The sequence below is a fragment of the Ranitomeya imitator genome, chromosome 8 (assembly GCF_032444005.1).
Source record: "Ranitomeya imitator isolate aRanImi1 chromosome 8, aRanImi1.pri, whole genome shotgun sequence".
NCBI classification, from domain to species: domain Eukaryota; kingdom Metazoa; phylum Chordata; class Amphibia; order Anura; family Dendrobatidae; genus Ranitomeya; species Ranitomeya imitator.
The window spans coordinates 98,607,317-98,623,118 of NC_091289.1; the positions used below are offsets into that span (position 1 = coordinate 98,607,317).

General features: G+C 45.1%; 1 protein-coding gene across 3 annotated transcripts in view; it reads left to right on the top strand.

Annotated features, from left to right (window-relative positions):
* Window positions 1–15,802, top strand: part of OLFML2B (olfactomedin like 2B) — a 581,670-nt gene that overhangs the window by 341,445 nt on the left and 224,423 nt on the right. For 2 of the 3 annotated variants that reach the window (XM_069737200.1, XM_069737199.1), the window contains exon 3: window positions 12,107–12,214. The exons of the other annotated variant lie outside the window; for it this stretch is intronic. In XM_069737200.1, the coding sequence (XP_069593301.1) occupies window positions 12,107–12,214 (108 nt within the window). The remainder of the gene's footprint in view (window positions 1–12,106; window positions 12,215–15,802) is intronic. 3 annotated transcript variants of the gene reach the window in all.

Sequence of the window (15,802 nt, forward strand, 5' to 3'; positions counted from 1 at the left end):
TCTGAAGAGTCTGCAAAAGTTCCTTGGCTTTGCTAATTTTTATGGTCGCTTCATCTGTAATTTCTCTAGTATTGCTAAATCATTGACACATTTGACCAAGAAGGGTGCTGATGTGGTCAATTGGTCTTCTGCTGCTGTGGAAGCTTTTCAAGAGTTAAAGCGTTGTTTTTCTTCTGCCCCTGTGTTGTGTCAACCAGATGTTTCGCTTCCGTTCCAGGTTGAGGTTGATGCTTCTGAAATTGGAGCGGGGGCTGTTTTGTCGCAAAGAGGTGCTGATTGCTCGGTGATGAAGCCATGCGCCTTCTTTTCCAGGAAGTTTTCGCCTGCTGAGCGAAATTATGATGTTGGCAATCGAGAGTTGCTGGCCATGAAGTGGGCATTCGAGGAGTGGCGTCATTGGCTTGAAGGAGCTAAGCATCGCGTGGTGGTCTTGACTGATCACAAGAACTTGACTTATCTCGAGTCTGCCAAACGATTGAATCCTAGACAGGCTCGTTGGTCGCTGTTTTTCTCCCGTTTTGACTTTGTGGTTTCGTACCTTCCGGGCTCTAAAAATGTGAAGGCGGATGCCCTGTCTAGGAGTTTTGTGCCCGACTCTCCGGGTTTGCCTGAGCCGGCGGGTATTCTCAAAGAGGGAGTAATTGTGTCTGCCATCTCCCCTGATTTGCGGCGGGTGCTGCAAAAATTTCAGGCTAATAAACCTGATCGTTGCCCAGCGGAGAAACTGTTTGTCCCTGATAGGTGGACGAATAACGTTCTCTCTGAGGTTCATTGTTCGGTGTTGGCTGGTCATCCTGGAATCTTTGGTACCAGAGATTTGGTGGCTAGATCCTTTTGGTGGCCGTCTCTGTCGCGGGATGTGCGTTCTTTTGTGCAGTCCTGTGGGATTTGTGCTCGGGCTAAGCCCTGTTGTTCTCGTGCCAGTGGGTTGCTTTTGCCCTTGCCGGTCCCGAAGAGGCATTGGACACATATCTCTATGGATTTTATTTCGGATCTCCCCGTCTCTCAAAAAATGTCGGTCATTTGGGTAGTTTGTGATCGCTTCTCTAAGATGGTCCATTTGGTACCCTTGTCTAAATTGCCTTCCTCCTCTGATTTGGTGCCGTTGTTCTTCCAGCATGTGGTTCGTTTACATGGCATTCCAGAGAACATCGTTTCTGACAGAGGTTCCCAGTTTGTTTCGAGGTTTTGGCGAGCATTTTGTGCTAGGATGGGCATTGATTTGTCTTTTTCCTCGGCTTTCCATCCTCAGACAAATGGCCAAACTGAACAAACCAATCAGACCTTGGAAACATATCTGAGATGTTTTGTTTCTGCTGATCAGGATGATTGGGTGTCCTTTTTGCCGTTGGCTGAGTTCGCCCTTAATAATCGGGCAAGCTCGGCTACCTTGGTTTCGCCGTTTTTCTGCAATTCTGGGTTCCATCCTCGTTTCTCTTCAGGGCAGGTTGAGTCTTCGGACTGTCCTGGTGTGGATACTGTGGTGGACAGGTTGCAGCAGATTTGGACTCATGTAGTGGACAATTTGACCTTGTCCCAGGAGAAGGCTCAACGTTTCGCTAATCGCAGATGCTGTGTGGGTCCCCGACTTCGTGTTGGGGATTTGGTTTGGTTGTCATCTCGTTATATTCCTATGATGGTTTCCTCTCCTAAGTTTAAGCCTCGTTTCATTGGTCCGCATAGGATTTCTGAGGTTCTTAATCCTGTGTCTTTTCGTTTGACCCTTCCAGATTCTTTTTCCATCCATAACGTATTCCATAGGTCATTGTTGCGGAGATACGTGGCATCTATGGTTCCATCTGTTGATCCTCCTGCCCCGGTTTTGGTGGAGGGGGGAGTTGGAGTATATAGTGGAGAAGATTTTGGATTCTCGTGTTTCGAGACGGAAACTCCAGTATCTGGTTAAGTGGAAGGGTTATGGTCAGGAAGATAATTCCTGGGTCTTTGCCTCTGATGTCCATGCTACCGATCTTGTTCGTGCCTTTCATATGGCTCATCCTGGTCGGCCTGGGGGCTCTGGTGAGGGTTCGGTGACCCCTCCTCAAGGGGGGGGTACTGTTGTGAATTCTGTGATCAAGCTCCCTCCTGTGGTCACAAGTGGTACTGCGGCTTCTGAGTTTCCTTCCTCAGGTGATGAGGTTAAGTCGTTAGGTGCTGCTCTATTTAACTCCACCTAGTGCTTTGATCCTGGCCTCCAGTCAATGTTCTAGTATTGGTCATGCTTCCTCCTGGATCGTTCCTGTGGCCTGTCTGCTCAGCATAAGCTAAGTTCTGCTTGTGTTCTTTTGTTGCTATATTTTCTGTCCAGCTTGCTTTAATTTGTTTTTCTTGCTTGCTGGAAGCTCTGAGACGCAGACGGAGCACCTCAGTACCGTTAGTCGGTGCGGAGGGTCTTTTTGCCCCTCTGCGTGGTTGTTTGTAGGTTTTTGTGTTGACCGCAAAGCTATCTTTCCTATCCTCGGTCTATTCAGTAAGTCGGGCCTCGCTTTGCTAAATCTATTTCATCTCTGTGTTTGTACTTTCATCTTAACTCACAGTCATTATATGTGGGGGGCTGCCTTTTCCTTTGGTGAATTTCTCTGAGGCAAGGTAGGCTTATTTTTCTATCTTCAGGCCTAGCTAGTTTCTCAGGCTGTGCCGAGTTGCATAGGGAGCATTAGGCGCAATCCACGGCTACCTCTAGTGTGGTGTGATAGGATTAGGGATTGCGGTCAGCAGAGTTCCCACGTCTCAGAGCTCGTCCTATGTTTTTTGCTTATTGTCAGGTCACTTTGTGTGCTCTGAACTTCAAGGTCCATTGTGGTTCTGAATTACCTATTCATAACAGGATTTATCACGGATTTACCGCGTTTTTTTCTGCGCATTTCACTGCGGTTTTACAACTGCGATTTTCTATTGGAGCAGTTGTAAAACCGCTGCGGAATCCGCAGAAAGAAGTGACATGCTGTGAAATGTAAACCGCTGCGTTTCCGTGCAGTATTTCCGCAGCATGTGCACAGCGATTTTTGTTTCCCATAGGTTTACATTGAACTGTAAACTCATGGGAAACTGCTGCGGATCCGCAGCGTTTTCCGCAGTGTGTGCACAAACCTTTAGAATTAGGCTATGTGCACACGGTGCGGATTTGGCTGCGGATCCGGAGCAGTGTTCCATCAGGTTTACAGTACCATGTACACATATGGAAAACCAAATCCGCTGTGCCCATGGTGCGGAAAATACCCCGCGGAAACGCTGCGTTGTATTTTCCGCAGCATGTCAATTCTTTGTGCGGATTCCGCAGCGTTTTACACCTGTTCCTTAATAGGAATCCACAGGTGAAATCCGCACAAAAAACACTGGCAATCCGCGGTAAATCCGCAGGTAAAACGCAGTGCCTTTTACCCGCGGATTTTTCAAAAATGGTGCTGAAAAATCTTACACGAATCCGCAACGTGGGCACATAGCCTTAGGGTTAGGGTTGGAATTAGGGTTGTGGTTAGGGTTAGGGGTGTGTTGGGGTTAGGGTTGTGGTTAGGGGTGTGTTGGGGTTAGGGTTACGGCTACAGTTGGGATAAGGGTTAGGGGTGTGTTGGAGTTAGAATTGAGGGGTTTCCACTGTTTAGGCACATCAGGGGGTCTCCAAACGCAACATGGCGCCACCATTGATTCCAGCCAATCTTGTATTCAAAAAGTCAAATGGTGCTCCCTCACTTCCGAGCCCCGACGTGTGCCCAAACAGTGGTTTACCCCCACATATGGGGTACCAGCATACTCAGGACAAACTGCGCAACAATTACTGGGGTCCAATTTCTCCTGTTACCCTTGAAAAAATAAAAAATTGCTTGCTAAAACATAATTTTTGAGGAAAGAAAAATGATTTTTTATTTTCACGGCTCTGCGTTGTAAACGTCTGTGAAGCACTTGGGGGTTCAAAGTGCTCACCACATATCTAGATAAGTTCCTTGGGGGTCTAGTTTACAAAATGGGGTCACTTGTGGGGGGTTTCTACAGTTTAGGCACACCAGGGGCTCTGCAAACGCAACGTGATGTCCGCAGACCATTCCATCAAAGTCTGCATTTCAAAAGTCACTACTTCCCTTCTGAGCCCCGACGTGTGACCAAACAGTGGTTTACCCCCACACATGGGGTATCTGCATACTCAGGACAAACTGGACAACAAATTTTGTGGTCCAATTTCTCCTATTACCCTTGGCAAAATAGGAAATTCCAGGCTAAAAAATCATTTTTGAGGAAAGAAAAATTATTTTTTATTTTCATGGCTCTGCGTTATAAACTTCTGTGAAGCACCTGGGGGTTTAAAGTGCTCAGTATGCATCTAGATAAGTTCCTTGGGGGGTCTAGTTTCCAAAATGGGGTCACTTGTGGGGGAGCTCCAATGCATAGGCACAGAGGGGCTCTCCGAACGCGACATGGTGTCCGCTAACAATTGGAGCTAATTTTCCATTCAAAAAGTCAAAAGGCACGCCTTCCCTTCCGAGCCCTGCCGTTTGCCCAAACAGTGGTTTACCCCCACATAAGAGGTATCGGCGTACTCGGGAGAAATTGCCCAACAAATTTTAGGATCCATTTTATCCTATTGCCCATGTGAAAATGAAAAAATTGAGGCGAAAATAAATTTTTTGTGAAAAAAAGTACTTTTTCATTTTTACGGATCAATTTGTGAAGCACCTGGGGGTTTAAAGTGCTCACTTTGCATCTAGATAAGTTCCTTGGGCCGTCTAGTTTCCAAAATTGGGTCACTTGTGGGGGAGCTCCAATTTTTAGGCACACGGGGGCTCTCCAAACGTGACATGGTGTCCGCTAAAGAGTGCAGCCAATTTTCCATTCAAAAAGTCAAATGGCGCTCCTTCCCTTCCAAGCCATGCCGTGCGCCCAAACAGTGGTTTACCCCCACATATGAGAAATCAGCGTACTCAGGATAAATTGGACAACAACTTTCATGGTTCAGTTTCTCCTTTTACCATTGTGAAAATAAAAAAATTGTTGCTGAAAGATCATTTTTGTGACTAAAAAGTTAAATGTTCATTTTTTCCTTCCATGTTGCTTCTGCTGCAGTGAAGCACCGGAAGGGTTAATAAACTTCTGGAATGTGGTTTTGTGCACCTTGAGGGGTGCAGTTTTTAAAATGGTGTCACTTTTGGGTATTTTCAGCCATATAGACCCCTCAAACTGACTTCAAATGTGAGGTGGTCCCTAAAAAAAATGGTTTTGTAAATTTCGTTGTAAAAATGAGAAATCGCTGGTCAAATTTTAACCCTTATAACTTCCTAGCAAAAAAAAATTTTGTTTCCAAAATTGTGCTGATGTAAAGTAGACGTGTGGGAAATGTTATTTATTAACTATTTTGTGTCACATATCTCTCTGGTTTAACAGAATAAAAATTAAAAATGTGAAAATTGCGAAATTTTCAAAATTTTCGCCAAATTTCCGTTTTTATCACAAATAAACACAGAATTTATTGACCTAAATTTATGACTAACATGAAGCCCAATATGTCACGAAAAAACAATCTCAGAACCGCTAGGATCCATTGAAGCGTTCCTGAGTTATTACCTCATAAAGGGACACTGGTCAGAATTGCAAAAAACGGCAAGGTCTTTAAGGTCAAAATAGGCTGGGTCATGAAGGGGTTAAAAACCCCTCATGATAATTTCACCGCTGTGTGTCTGGGCTAGTCTCTTAGTGCTTGTAGCAGCCAAATGGAAAAACCTTGTGCTATTTTGGCTGCTGACAGGACAGACTGGTCGCTGTAATGTGCCACCCTTATAAAATAAATATAATCTTTATTTTTTTTTTTTTTAAATTCGTTTATTGAATTCAGGAAAGATCATACACATTTTGTTTGTATTTATCATTATCCATTGATTACAGGAAATCACCATACATAGCCATGTATAAGATATTATAAGGATAATAAATTGTGCATGTTAATCATTAATGCCTTATTTTAAACCTTAACTGTAACTACATTAACTTCTAATAAAGCCTCTAATACTAACGTAATGCCGCTTACGAAAAAGAGTTCTAAATAAATCCCGCTCTGTTGGTAAATAGTGTCTAGAGAATCATACACCCTTTTCTTATGCGTATATTGAGTCCTTTTAACTTATATAGTATGACAGGATGAATTCCATCTTCCCCATATCTTCTCAAATTTAGTTGGACAACCCCTATTCTGATATAGCGTCCGCTCATACGGAATAATTGAGTTTACTAAGTCAACCCATGCTCTAAGAGATGGACCAGAACCTCCCATCCAACGCAGCGCCAACACCTTTCGTGCCATAAACAGTGATTCCCTCAGGAATATTCCCGTGTGGTGATCCCAAGCCTCCGCCTCCCATACTCCAAACAAACATACCAGTGGCTCAAGTGGAACAGGGATCGACACCAAAGATGTCAATAGTACCGTCACTTCTCTCCAATATTGAAAAATAACAGGACACTTCCATATCATATGGATAAAATCTGCGTCACCAGAGTGACACCTCAAGCAGTCTGATGAATGAAGACGGCCCATTTTAAAAAGACGAGTCGGGGTCAAATAAGATTGATAGATTATATACAGTTGGATCATCTTATTATTGATTGATGGGGAGACCTTAGTTGGAGATTCCAAGATTTCATCCCATTCTTCTCCCAGTGTATCCGGAAGAAGTCTCCCCCACTTTCCCTTAATTGAATCTATGGCAGATTCTTCACCTATGGATATCAGGTAGGTGTATAGAGAGGAAATGAGTCCCTGGGGGCCCTGTGAGTTAAGAATTCCTATTAACGGCAGAGTTGAAATAGCTCTACCCGCACCCGTGTTTCGTATATGTGATTGGAAGGCAGATCTTAGTTGCAGGTAGCGGAAAAATTGAGACTTCGGTATATTATGAGTATTTTGTAATTGTTCAAAAGAAACAAAAACCCCCTGGCTATGTATATTGCTCACCGTGAGAACGCCATGTGATATCCAAAATTCGGTAGACGGGTGACCCAATAATCCCGGAAAGTAACTATTGTTCCATAACGGCATTTCTGCTGCTATATCGACATATTGTGTCACTTTTTTAATTTGTCTCCATATTGATCGTGCCAGGCGGAGCAAAGGAAGCAAACGAGGGACAGCAATTTTCTCCATCTCTAAAAAACCCATCGGGCAATCAACTTTAGCTGAATGTAATATATGGCTTTCAGAGTTGGGAAGAGATTTCCCGGGCATCCACTCACTTATCATTTTGGCCTGCCCAGCAAGGTAATACAGATAGAAGTCCGGCAAAGCCGCCCCGCCCCCCTGTTTGGGTCTCTGCAGGGTGGATAATTTAAGTTTAGGTCTAGCCTTCCCCCATATGAAGGATGTAGTAAGGGAGTTTAGGGTTGCAAAGAAAGATTTAGGTATTAAAACGGCACTATGTTGAAAACAGTAGCTCAATTTTGGGAGTAAAATCATTTTGATCAGGTTGATACGACCAGCTACAGATAGCGGGAGCTTGTCCCAGGTAGCATATTTAGATTTAACCACGTCAATTAGTGGATATATATTGAGATGTAAATCTAGGTGACTGCGCTGAGTCATATGTATCCCGAGGTACTTAAAATTGGAGACAATGGGCAGCAGCGAGAGGGTTTCAAGGCTTGGCATTGGGGTATGAGAGAGAGGCATCAGAGCAGACTTGTCCCAATTTATATATAGGCCAGAAAACTTACTAAATTTATCAATCATCGTTATTACTTTTGGTAATGTATCTTCTGTCTGGTCCATAAACACCACCATATCATCAGCATATAGACCTATAGTGTCCACCCGATCAGCAATATGTATCCCTTTAATATCTACAGAGGACCTCATCCGTATTGCCAAGGCTTCTATTGCCAAGGCAAATAAAGCTGGGGAGAGAGGGCATCCCTGGCGAGTTCCCCTATGCAAAGAAAATGGTGCAGACACAGAGCCGTTTACCACCATTCGCGCCCCAGGCTTCGCATATAATGTACCTATCCCTCTCAGAAATTTATTCCCAAACCCATATTTCCGTAGACATGCAATTAGAAAAGACCACTCGAGGGAATCAAAAGCCTTGGCTGCGTCCAGCGAAGCCAATGCCCACTTATTGTCCGGTTCTAGTGAACTATATTGAATAACTGATTGCACCCGCCTGATATTAATAGAGGTATTTTTCCCGGGCATAAAACCAGTTTGATCTGGGTGTATGAGATCCAATATGATCGTATTCAGTCTAGTAGCTAGAATTTTCGTAAAAATTTTATAGTCAACATTCACCAAAGAAATTGGTCTATATGATCCACAATCTAGAGGATCCTTCCCTTCCTTCCTGAGCACGACAATATTAGCATCATAAAATGTTTCAGGTACAGATTCACCCTCCCATATTCCCCTAAGTACCTTTAGCAATATAGGTGCCAATTTATCACGGTATTTCCTGTAAAATTCAATGGGGAACCCATCAGGTCCCGGGGCCTTCCCAGTAGCCATATCCGCTATTGCATGTTCTACCTCTTCCAGGGTGAATTCAGCCTCCATAAGGGCTCGTTGAGATGGGCTTAGCAAAGGGAATGTTATATCTGATAGATAATCCAAGCATTCATCAACATCAAGACCACTTTTAGACTTGTATAACAAAATGTAGTAATCGTAAAAGCTCTGAAGTATTTTATCAGTAGAGGATACCAACGAGCCATCAGACGCCCGGATCTGCAATACTGTGTTGGAGGTGTTATGTTGCCGCACCAAGAAGGCCAGGAGTGTGCTGGCTTGATTGCCCAGCTCAAAATAGGACTGCCGAGTAAAAAATAGTTTGCGTTTTGACTTAGCATCTGCATGCTGGTTATATAGTCTCTGGGAAGTAAGCCATTCAATTCTATTACTGCTGGACTGATTAGCTATATAAGTGGCCTCTGAGTCTTTTAATCTTTGCTCTATCTCCTTGTCCTCCCTCGCCGTTACCCTCTTGATATAGGAAATAGTTGAAGACAAGCATCCTCTCAGGTATGCCTTCAGGGTATCCCAAAATAAACCAGAGTTTTGGAGTTCCGAATGTGTTAGAGTAAAAACGTTCAACTGATCAACCGTCCTATCACTAGAGTCTATCAATTTCAACCAAAAGGGATTCAATTTCCAGAACCTATTACTATTATCGGATTGCTCATATTTAAGTTTTAGAATAATTGGACTATGGTCCGAGATCCCCCGATTACCATGTTCAATGCTATCCACCCGTAATGCCAACTCACTCGACCCAAATATATAGTCTATTCTAGATAGAGATTGTCTAGTTGACGAGTGGCAGGTGTACCCTCTAACTTCCGGATGATTTATTCTCCATAAATCTAACCACCCGCTCCCGTTCATAAACAATGCTAATTGAGAGGGTTGTTGAGGTAAAGTGTCCCCTGGTGTTACGTCATCCAGTCTCAATCTATCCATGGATTGATTCATAACTAAGTTAAAGTCCCCCATACAAATAACCTTGGCTTCTGGATATTTTAAGGAGAAGCCTAGAGCCATACGGAGGATTGACACATTAGCAGGAGGAGGATTATAGATGCACAACAACACATACTCTCGTGAATTAATAAATGCATGCACAAAAACGAAACGGCCTTCTGGATCACGTCTCGCCTCCCTGGCCTCCCATCTGACCTCCTTGTGTATCAGCAGAGAAACCCCTCTAGAGTAGCTAGTGTGGAATGTGTGCAAGGACCATTGTACCCACGATTTCTGCATACATCGAACTGTGTCCCTTGTTAAATGTGTCTCTATTAGTGCCACAACATGAGGGTGGTATTTTTTTATCTGCGAAAACACCTTAATTTTCTTTCGTGGGGTCTTTATACCTCGTATGTTCCAGGTCATACATATAATTTCAGCCCCCATGTTTACTCTCAAAGGGAAAATTAATGCATATCATTACTATTCGGGTGTAGTTCAGCGGCATTGCACAGAGCAAAGAGTCAGCATTAGCGGCAACTATACTTAGTAAACAACTAAATCTAATACATAAAACCAAATTGAACAAAACTTGAACAATAGAGGAGTATATTTCCATACTCCCACAGTCAAATTGAAAAAGGGATAACCTCACTGGATTCAGTGTCCGGTATTGTTGACATTTCCTGCACCCAGACAGAGAGCTCTATCTATACTGCCATTAGTCAGGGAACCCAGGTCAGGAGTCCTCCGCATTCGATCCCACACGGGACCGCAGCCACTCGATCGCCTCCGCTGGGTCTGTGAAAAATAAGGAGGAGCCCTTATAAATAATACGGAGCCGGGCCGGATAAAGCATAGAGTAGACAATGTTCTTCTCTCTAAGTTGTTTCTTGACATCTATAAATCGTGCCCGCTGCTTTTGAAGCTCCATGGAAAAATCTGGAAAGATCGATATGGTAGCATTATCGAATTTAATGAGGCCCTTCTGTCGCGCCAAGCGAAGGATGGTGTCTCTGTCTCTACAATTAAGGAGACGCGCCAGAAAAGGTCGCGGAGGGGCTCCAGGAGGGAGAGGTCTCGTCGGGACCCTATGGGCCCTCTCCACCGAAAATGTTGAGGAGAATCCATCTCCCAATGAAGACTTAAGCCATTCCTCCAGAAATTGCTCAGGCTGCTGGCCCTCTGACCGCTCCGGGAGACCTATAATTCGGATATTATTGCGGCGCAGCCTATTTTCCAAGTCGTCTGCCTTTTGCTTCCAGGCATTCACGGATCCAGCAGCTTTATTCAGTTTAGCTTCCATAGGGGTGATAGTGTCCTCTATATGAGACACCCTCGTTTCAACCTCTGAGATGCGCCCTCTCATAGCCTGCATGTCATGTCGCAGGCGCCCCACCTCAGTATGCACATTTTCTATTTTCTCCGTGAGAGATGATCTAGTGAGAGATATAGCTTGCATCAACTGTTCTGATGCCTGTTTAAGAGTCAGTTCATCCTCTCCTCTCTCCTCATTACCATCAGAGGGGCGACCTTTGCGCTGAGATTGTGCGGGGTTATTTCTAAGACTGCGCACATTATCAGGAGGATCATCCTTGGCATATTTTTTTAATTTTTCAGCGGCTGCAGCTCCTCTAGGGTGCTGCATGATGAGTGTTCACAAGAAGATTATGCAAAGCGACCTCAGAGGCAATTATGGGGAAGCTCAGAGATAGTCACTGTAACACGCAGGCTGTGTAGTTTCACAGTTACCACCGGGGAAGCAGCTAGAAAGGGGTTAATCCCTGTAGTGTTATGGCACTAGTAGGGACAATGTCCACCCGACAGGGGGGCGCAGGTCCCACTTTTTCAGGGCCCACACTGCACCACCCCTACTTCTTCAGGCACACTCTCACTGCCCAGCACCGCTGATGTAATTAAAAGCGCAACTCCCTATCTGCCAGGGTGTGCGCTATATTAATGGCCGCTGCCCCAGGCACGTACCGACACCTGCCAGTCCTCACCGCTCCTGCGTGCAAGCTCCCCGTCTCACTCTCCAGCACCATTCACCGCCGCTGCTTCCAAGATGAAAGGGATTCAGCAGCGAGCAGCGCCGTGTTCCATGCTCCCTCTCTGCTCCCACGTGCAGGTGCCCCGCTGCTCTCACCAGCGCGGTCAGCCGCCGTTGCCTCCGGGATGATAGGGGGCTCAGCTCCAGCAAAAGGCAGCGCCGCGTCCTGTGCTTCCTGGCGCGTGCTCTGAAAATGGCCGCCGTCACCTGCGGGGATCTCCTGTCCGCTCCGGTTCCTGCGGCTCCCGACTCCACGGATGTCTGTAGCGGTCCCCCAAAGATCCAGAGGGCTCTCTGGTATGTAGGACTCCGATTCGGGTTGGCACCACTCGGTCCCAATCAGTATTTGTGGCAGATATATCTCAGGATATACGGAGCTCTCTTAAGATGCTTCCGTCTTCTTCGGCTACATAGCCACGCCCCCATAATCTTTATTTTTATATAGCGCTAACATATTCCACAGCGCTTTACAGTTTGCACACATTATCATCGCTGTCCCCGATGAGGCTCACAATCTAAATTCCCTATCAGTATGTCTTTGTGTAGTGTAGCATATCAAGAGCTGAATTACAACAGGTTTCAGCTTTGCTGTGTTAATAATATTATTGTGTGATCTTCTTCAACAGCTTTCTGCTATTATAGAAATGTTGGAAGGGGCCTTCTATGGGCTAGATCTACTGAAACTGCATGCTGTCACTACAAAAATTGTTGGACGAGTTGATAAACTTGAAGAGGTAAGTTTACACAAAAAATCCAGTATGCATGACATGAACACAATTCTGCAGACAGCATTGTAGATCTTTGTTTCCAAGAGTATGGACATCGATGCACAGAATGGTCATGGGTAGGAATGAGCGTGTATATTCTCAAGTACTCGGTACTCGGCGAGTAATGCGGTACTCGCGGTATTCGGAACATAGCGAATATTTCACTACTCACCTAGCAATATTCGGATCTCCTGCACAGCATCATAGATCAGTCATAGAATAGGTGTATATATACACTGCTCAAAAAAATAAAGGGAACACAACAGAATATAACTCCAAGTGAATCAAACTTCTGTGAAATCAAACTGTACACTTAGGAAGCAACACTGTTTGACAATCAATTCACATGCTGTTGTGCAAATGGAATAGACAACAGATGGAAATTATTGGCAATTATCAAGATACACACAATAAAGGAGTGGTTCTGCAGGTGGGGACCACAGACCACATCTCAGTACCAATGCTTTCTGGCTGATGTTTTGGTCACTTTTGAATGTTGGTTGTGCTTTCACACTCGCGGTAGCATGAGAGGGACTCTATAACCCACACAACTGGCTCAGGTAGTGCAGCTCATCCAGGATGGCACATCAATATGAGCTGTGGCAAGAAGGTTTGCTGTGTCTGTCAGCATAGTGTCCAGAGGCTCGAGGTGCTACCAGGAGACATGGAGGGGGCCCTAGGAGGGCAACAACCCAGCAGTAGGACCGCTACCTCAGCCTTTGTGCAAGGAGGAACAGGAGGAGCACTGCCAGAGCTCTGCAAAATGACCTCCAGCAGGCCAAAAATGTGCATGTGTCTGTACAAATGGTTAGAAACCGACTCCATGAGAAAGGTCTGAGTGCCCGGCGTCCACAGATGGGGGGTTGTGCTCACAGCCCAACACCGTGCAGGACGCTTGGCATTTGCCACAGAACATCAAGATTGGCAAATTCGCAACTGGTGCCCTGTGCTCTTCACAGATGAAAGCAGGTTCACACCGAGCATATGTGACAGATGTGACAGAGTCTGGAGATGCCATGGAGAGCGATCCGCTGCCTGCAACATCCATCAGCATGACTGGTTGGCAGTGAGTCAGTAATGGTGTGGGGTGACATTTCTTTGGGGGGCCGCACAGCCCTCTATGTGCTCCCAGAGGTAGCCTGACTGCCATTAGGTACCGAGTTGAGATCCTCAGACCCCTTGTGTGACCATATGCTGCTGCGGTTATCCCTGGTTTCCTCATAATGCATGACAATGCCAGACCTCATGTGGCTGGAGTGTGTCAGCAGTCCCTGAAAGATGAAGGCATTGAAGCTATGACCTGGCCTGCCCGTTCCCCAGACCTGAATCCGATTGAACACATCTGGGACATCATGTCTTGCTCCATCCACCAAAGTCACATTGCAGCACAGACTGTCCAGGAGTTGGTGGATGCTTTAGTCCAGGAATGGGAGGAGATCCCTCAGGAGACCATCCGCCACCTCATCAGGAGCATGCCCAGGTGTTCTAGGGAGGTCATACAGGCACGTGGAAGCCACACGCACTACTGAGCATCATTTCCTTGTCTTGAGGCATTTCCAGTGACGTTGGATCAGCCTGCAATTTGATTTTCCACTTTGATTTTGAGCATTATTCCAACTCCAGACCTCCATAGGATATTAGTTGTGATTTACATTGATCATTTTTAGGTTTTACTGTTCTCAACGCATTCCACTATATAATGAAGAAAGTTTTTCAACTGGAATATTTCATTCAGTGATATTTAAGATGTGGGATTTTAGTGTTCCCTTTAACATTTTTGAGCAGTGTATATATACAGTATATATATATATATATATATATACAGACCAAAATTTGGACACACCTTCTCATTTAAAGATTTTTCTGTATTTTCATGACTATGAAAATTATACATTCACACTGAAGGCATCAAAACTATGAATTAACACATGTGGAATTATATACTTAACAAAAAAGTGTGAAACAAATGAAAATGTCTTATATTTCTAGGTTCTTCAAAGTAGCCACCTTTTGCTTTGATGACTGCTTTGCACACTCTTGGCATTCACTTAATGAGCTTCAAGAGGTAGTCACCAGGAATGGTCTTCCAACAATCTTGAAGGAGTTCCCAGAGATGCTTAGCACTTGTTGGCCCTTTTGCCTTCACTCTGCGGTCCAGCTCACCCCAAACCATCTCGACTGGGTTCAGGTCTGGTGACTGTGAAGCCAGGTAATCTGGTGTAGCACCCCATCACTCTCCTTGGTCAAATAGCCCTTACACAGCCTGGTGGTGTGTTTGGGGTCATTGTCCTGTTGAAAAATAAATGATGGTCCAACTAAACGCAAATCGGATGGAATAGCATGCCGCCGCAAAATGCTGTGGTAGCCATGCTGGTTCAGTATGCCTTCAATTTTGAAGAAATCCCCAACAGTGTCCCCAGCAAAGCACCCCCACACCATCACACCTCCTCCATGCTTCACGGTGGGAATCAGGCATGTAGAGTACATCCGTTCACCTTTTCTGCGTCGCATAAAGACACGGTGGTTGGTGTTGTGAATTCTGTTGTCGGGCTCCCTCCTGTGGTCATGAATGGTACTTCGGCTGGTTCTGTCCATGGACTTCCTCTGGTGGGTGTTTCTGAGTTTCACAGGTGATGAGATTAATTCGTTAGCTGCTGCTCTATTTAACTCCACTTAGATCTTTGCTCCATGCCACCTGTCAATGTTCCAGTATTGGTCTGTTCACTCCTGGATCGTTCTTGTGACCTGTCTTCCCATCAGAAGCTAAGTTCCAGCTTGTATTTCTTTGGTTTGCTATTTTTCTGTCCAGCTTGCTATTTAATTTGTTGTCTTGCTTGCTGGAAGCTCTGGGACGCAGAGGGAGCGCCTCCACACCGTGAGTCGGTGCGGAGGGTCTTTTTGCGCCCTCTGCGTGGTCTTTTTGTAGGTTTTTGTGCTGACCGTAAAGTAACCTTTCCTATCCTCGGTCTGTTCAGTAAGTCGTGCCTCACTTTGCTAAATCTATTTCATCTCTGTGTTTGTATTTTCATCTTTACTCACAGTCATTATATGTGGGGGGCTGCCTTTTCCTTTGGGGAATTTCTCTGAGGCAAGGTAGGCTTTATTTTTCTATCTTCAGGGCTAGCTAGTTTCTTAGGCTGTGCTGAGTTGCATAGAAAGCGTTAGGAGCAAACCACGGCTATTTCTAGCATGTTTGATAGGTTTAGGGATTGCGGTCAGCAGAGTTCCCACGTCCCAGAGCTCATCCATATTATCAGTAACTATCAGGTCATTCCGTGTGCTCTTAACCACCAGGTCCATTATTGTCCTGACCACCAGGTCATAACAGGTTGGAACCAAAGATCTCAAATTTGGACTCATCAGACCAAAGCACAGATTTCCACTGGTCTAATGTCCATTCCTTGTGTTATTTAGCCCAAACAACTTCTGCTTGTTACCTGTCCTTAGCAGTGGTTTCCTAGCAGCCATTTTGCCATGAAGGCCTGCTGCACAAAGTCTCCTCTTAACAGTTGTTGTAGAGATGTGTCTGCTGCTAGAACTCTGTGTGGCATTGAC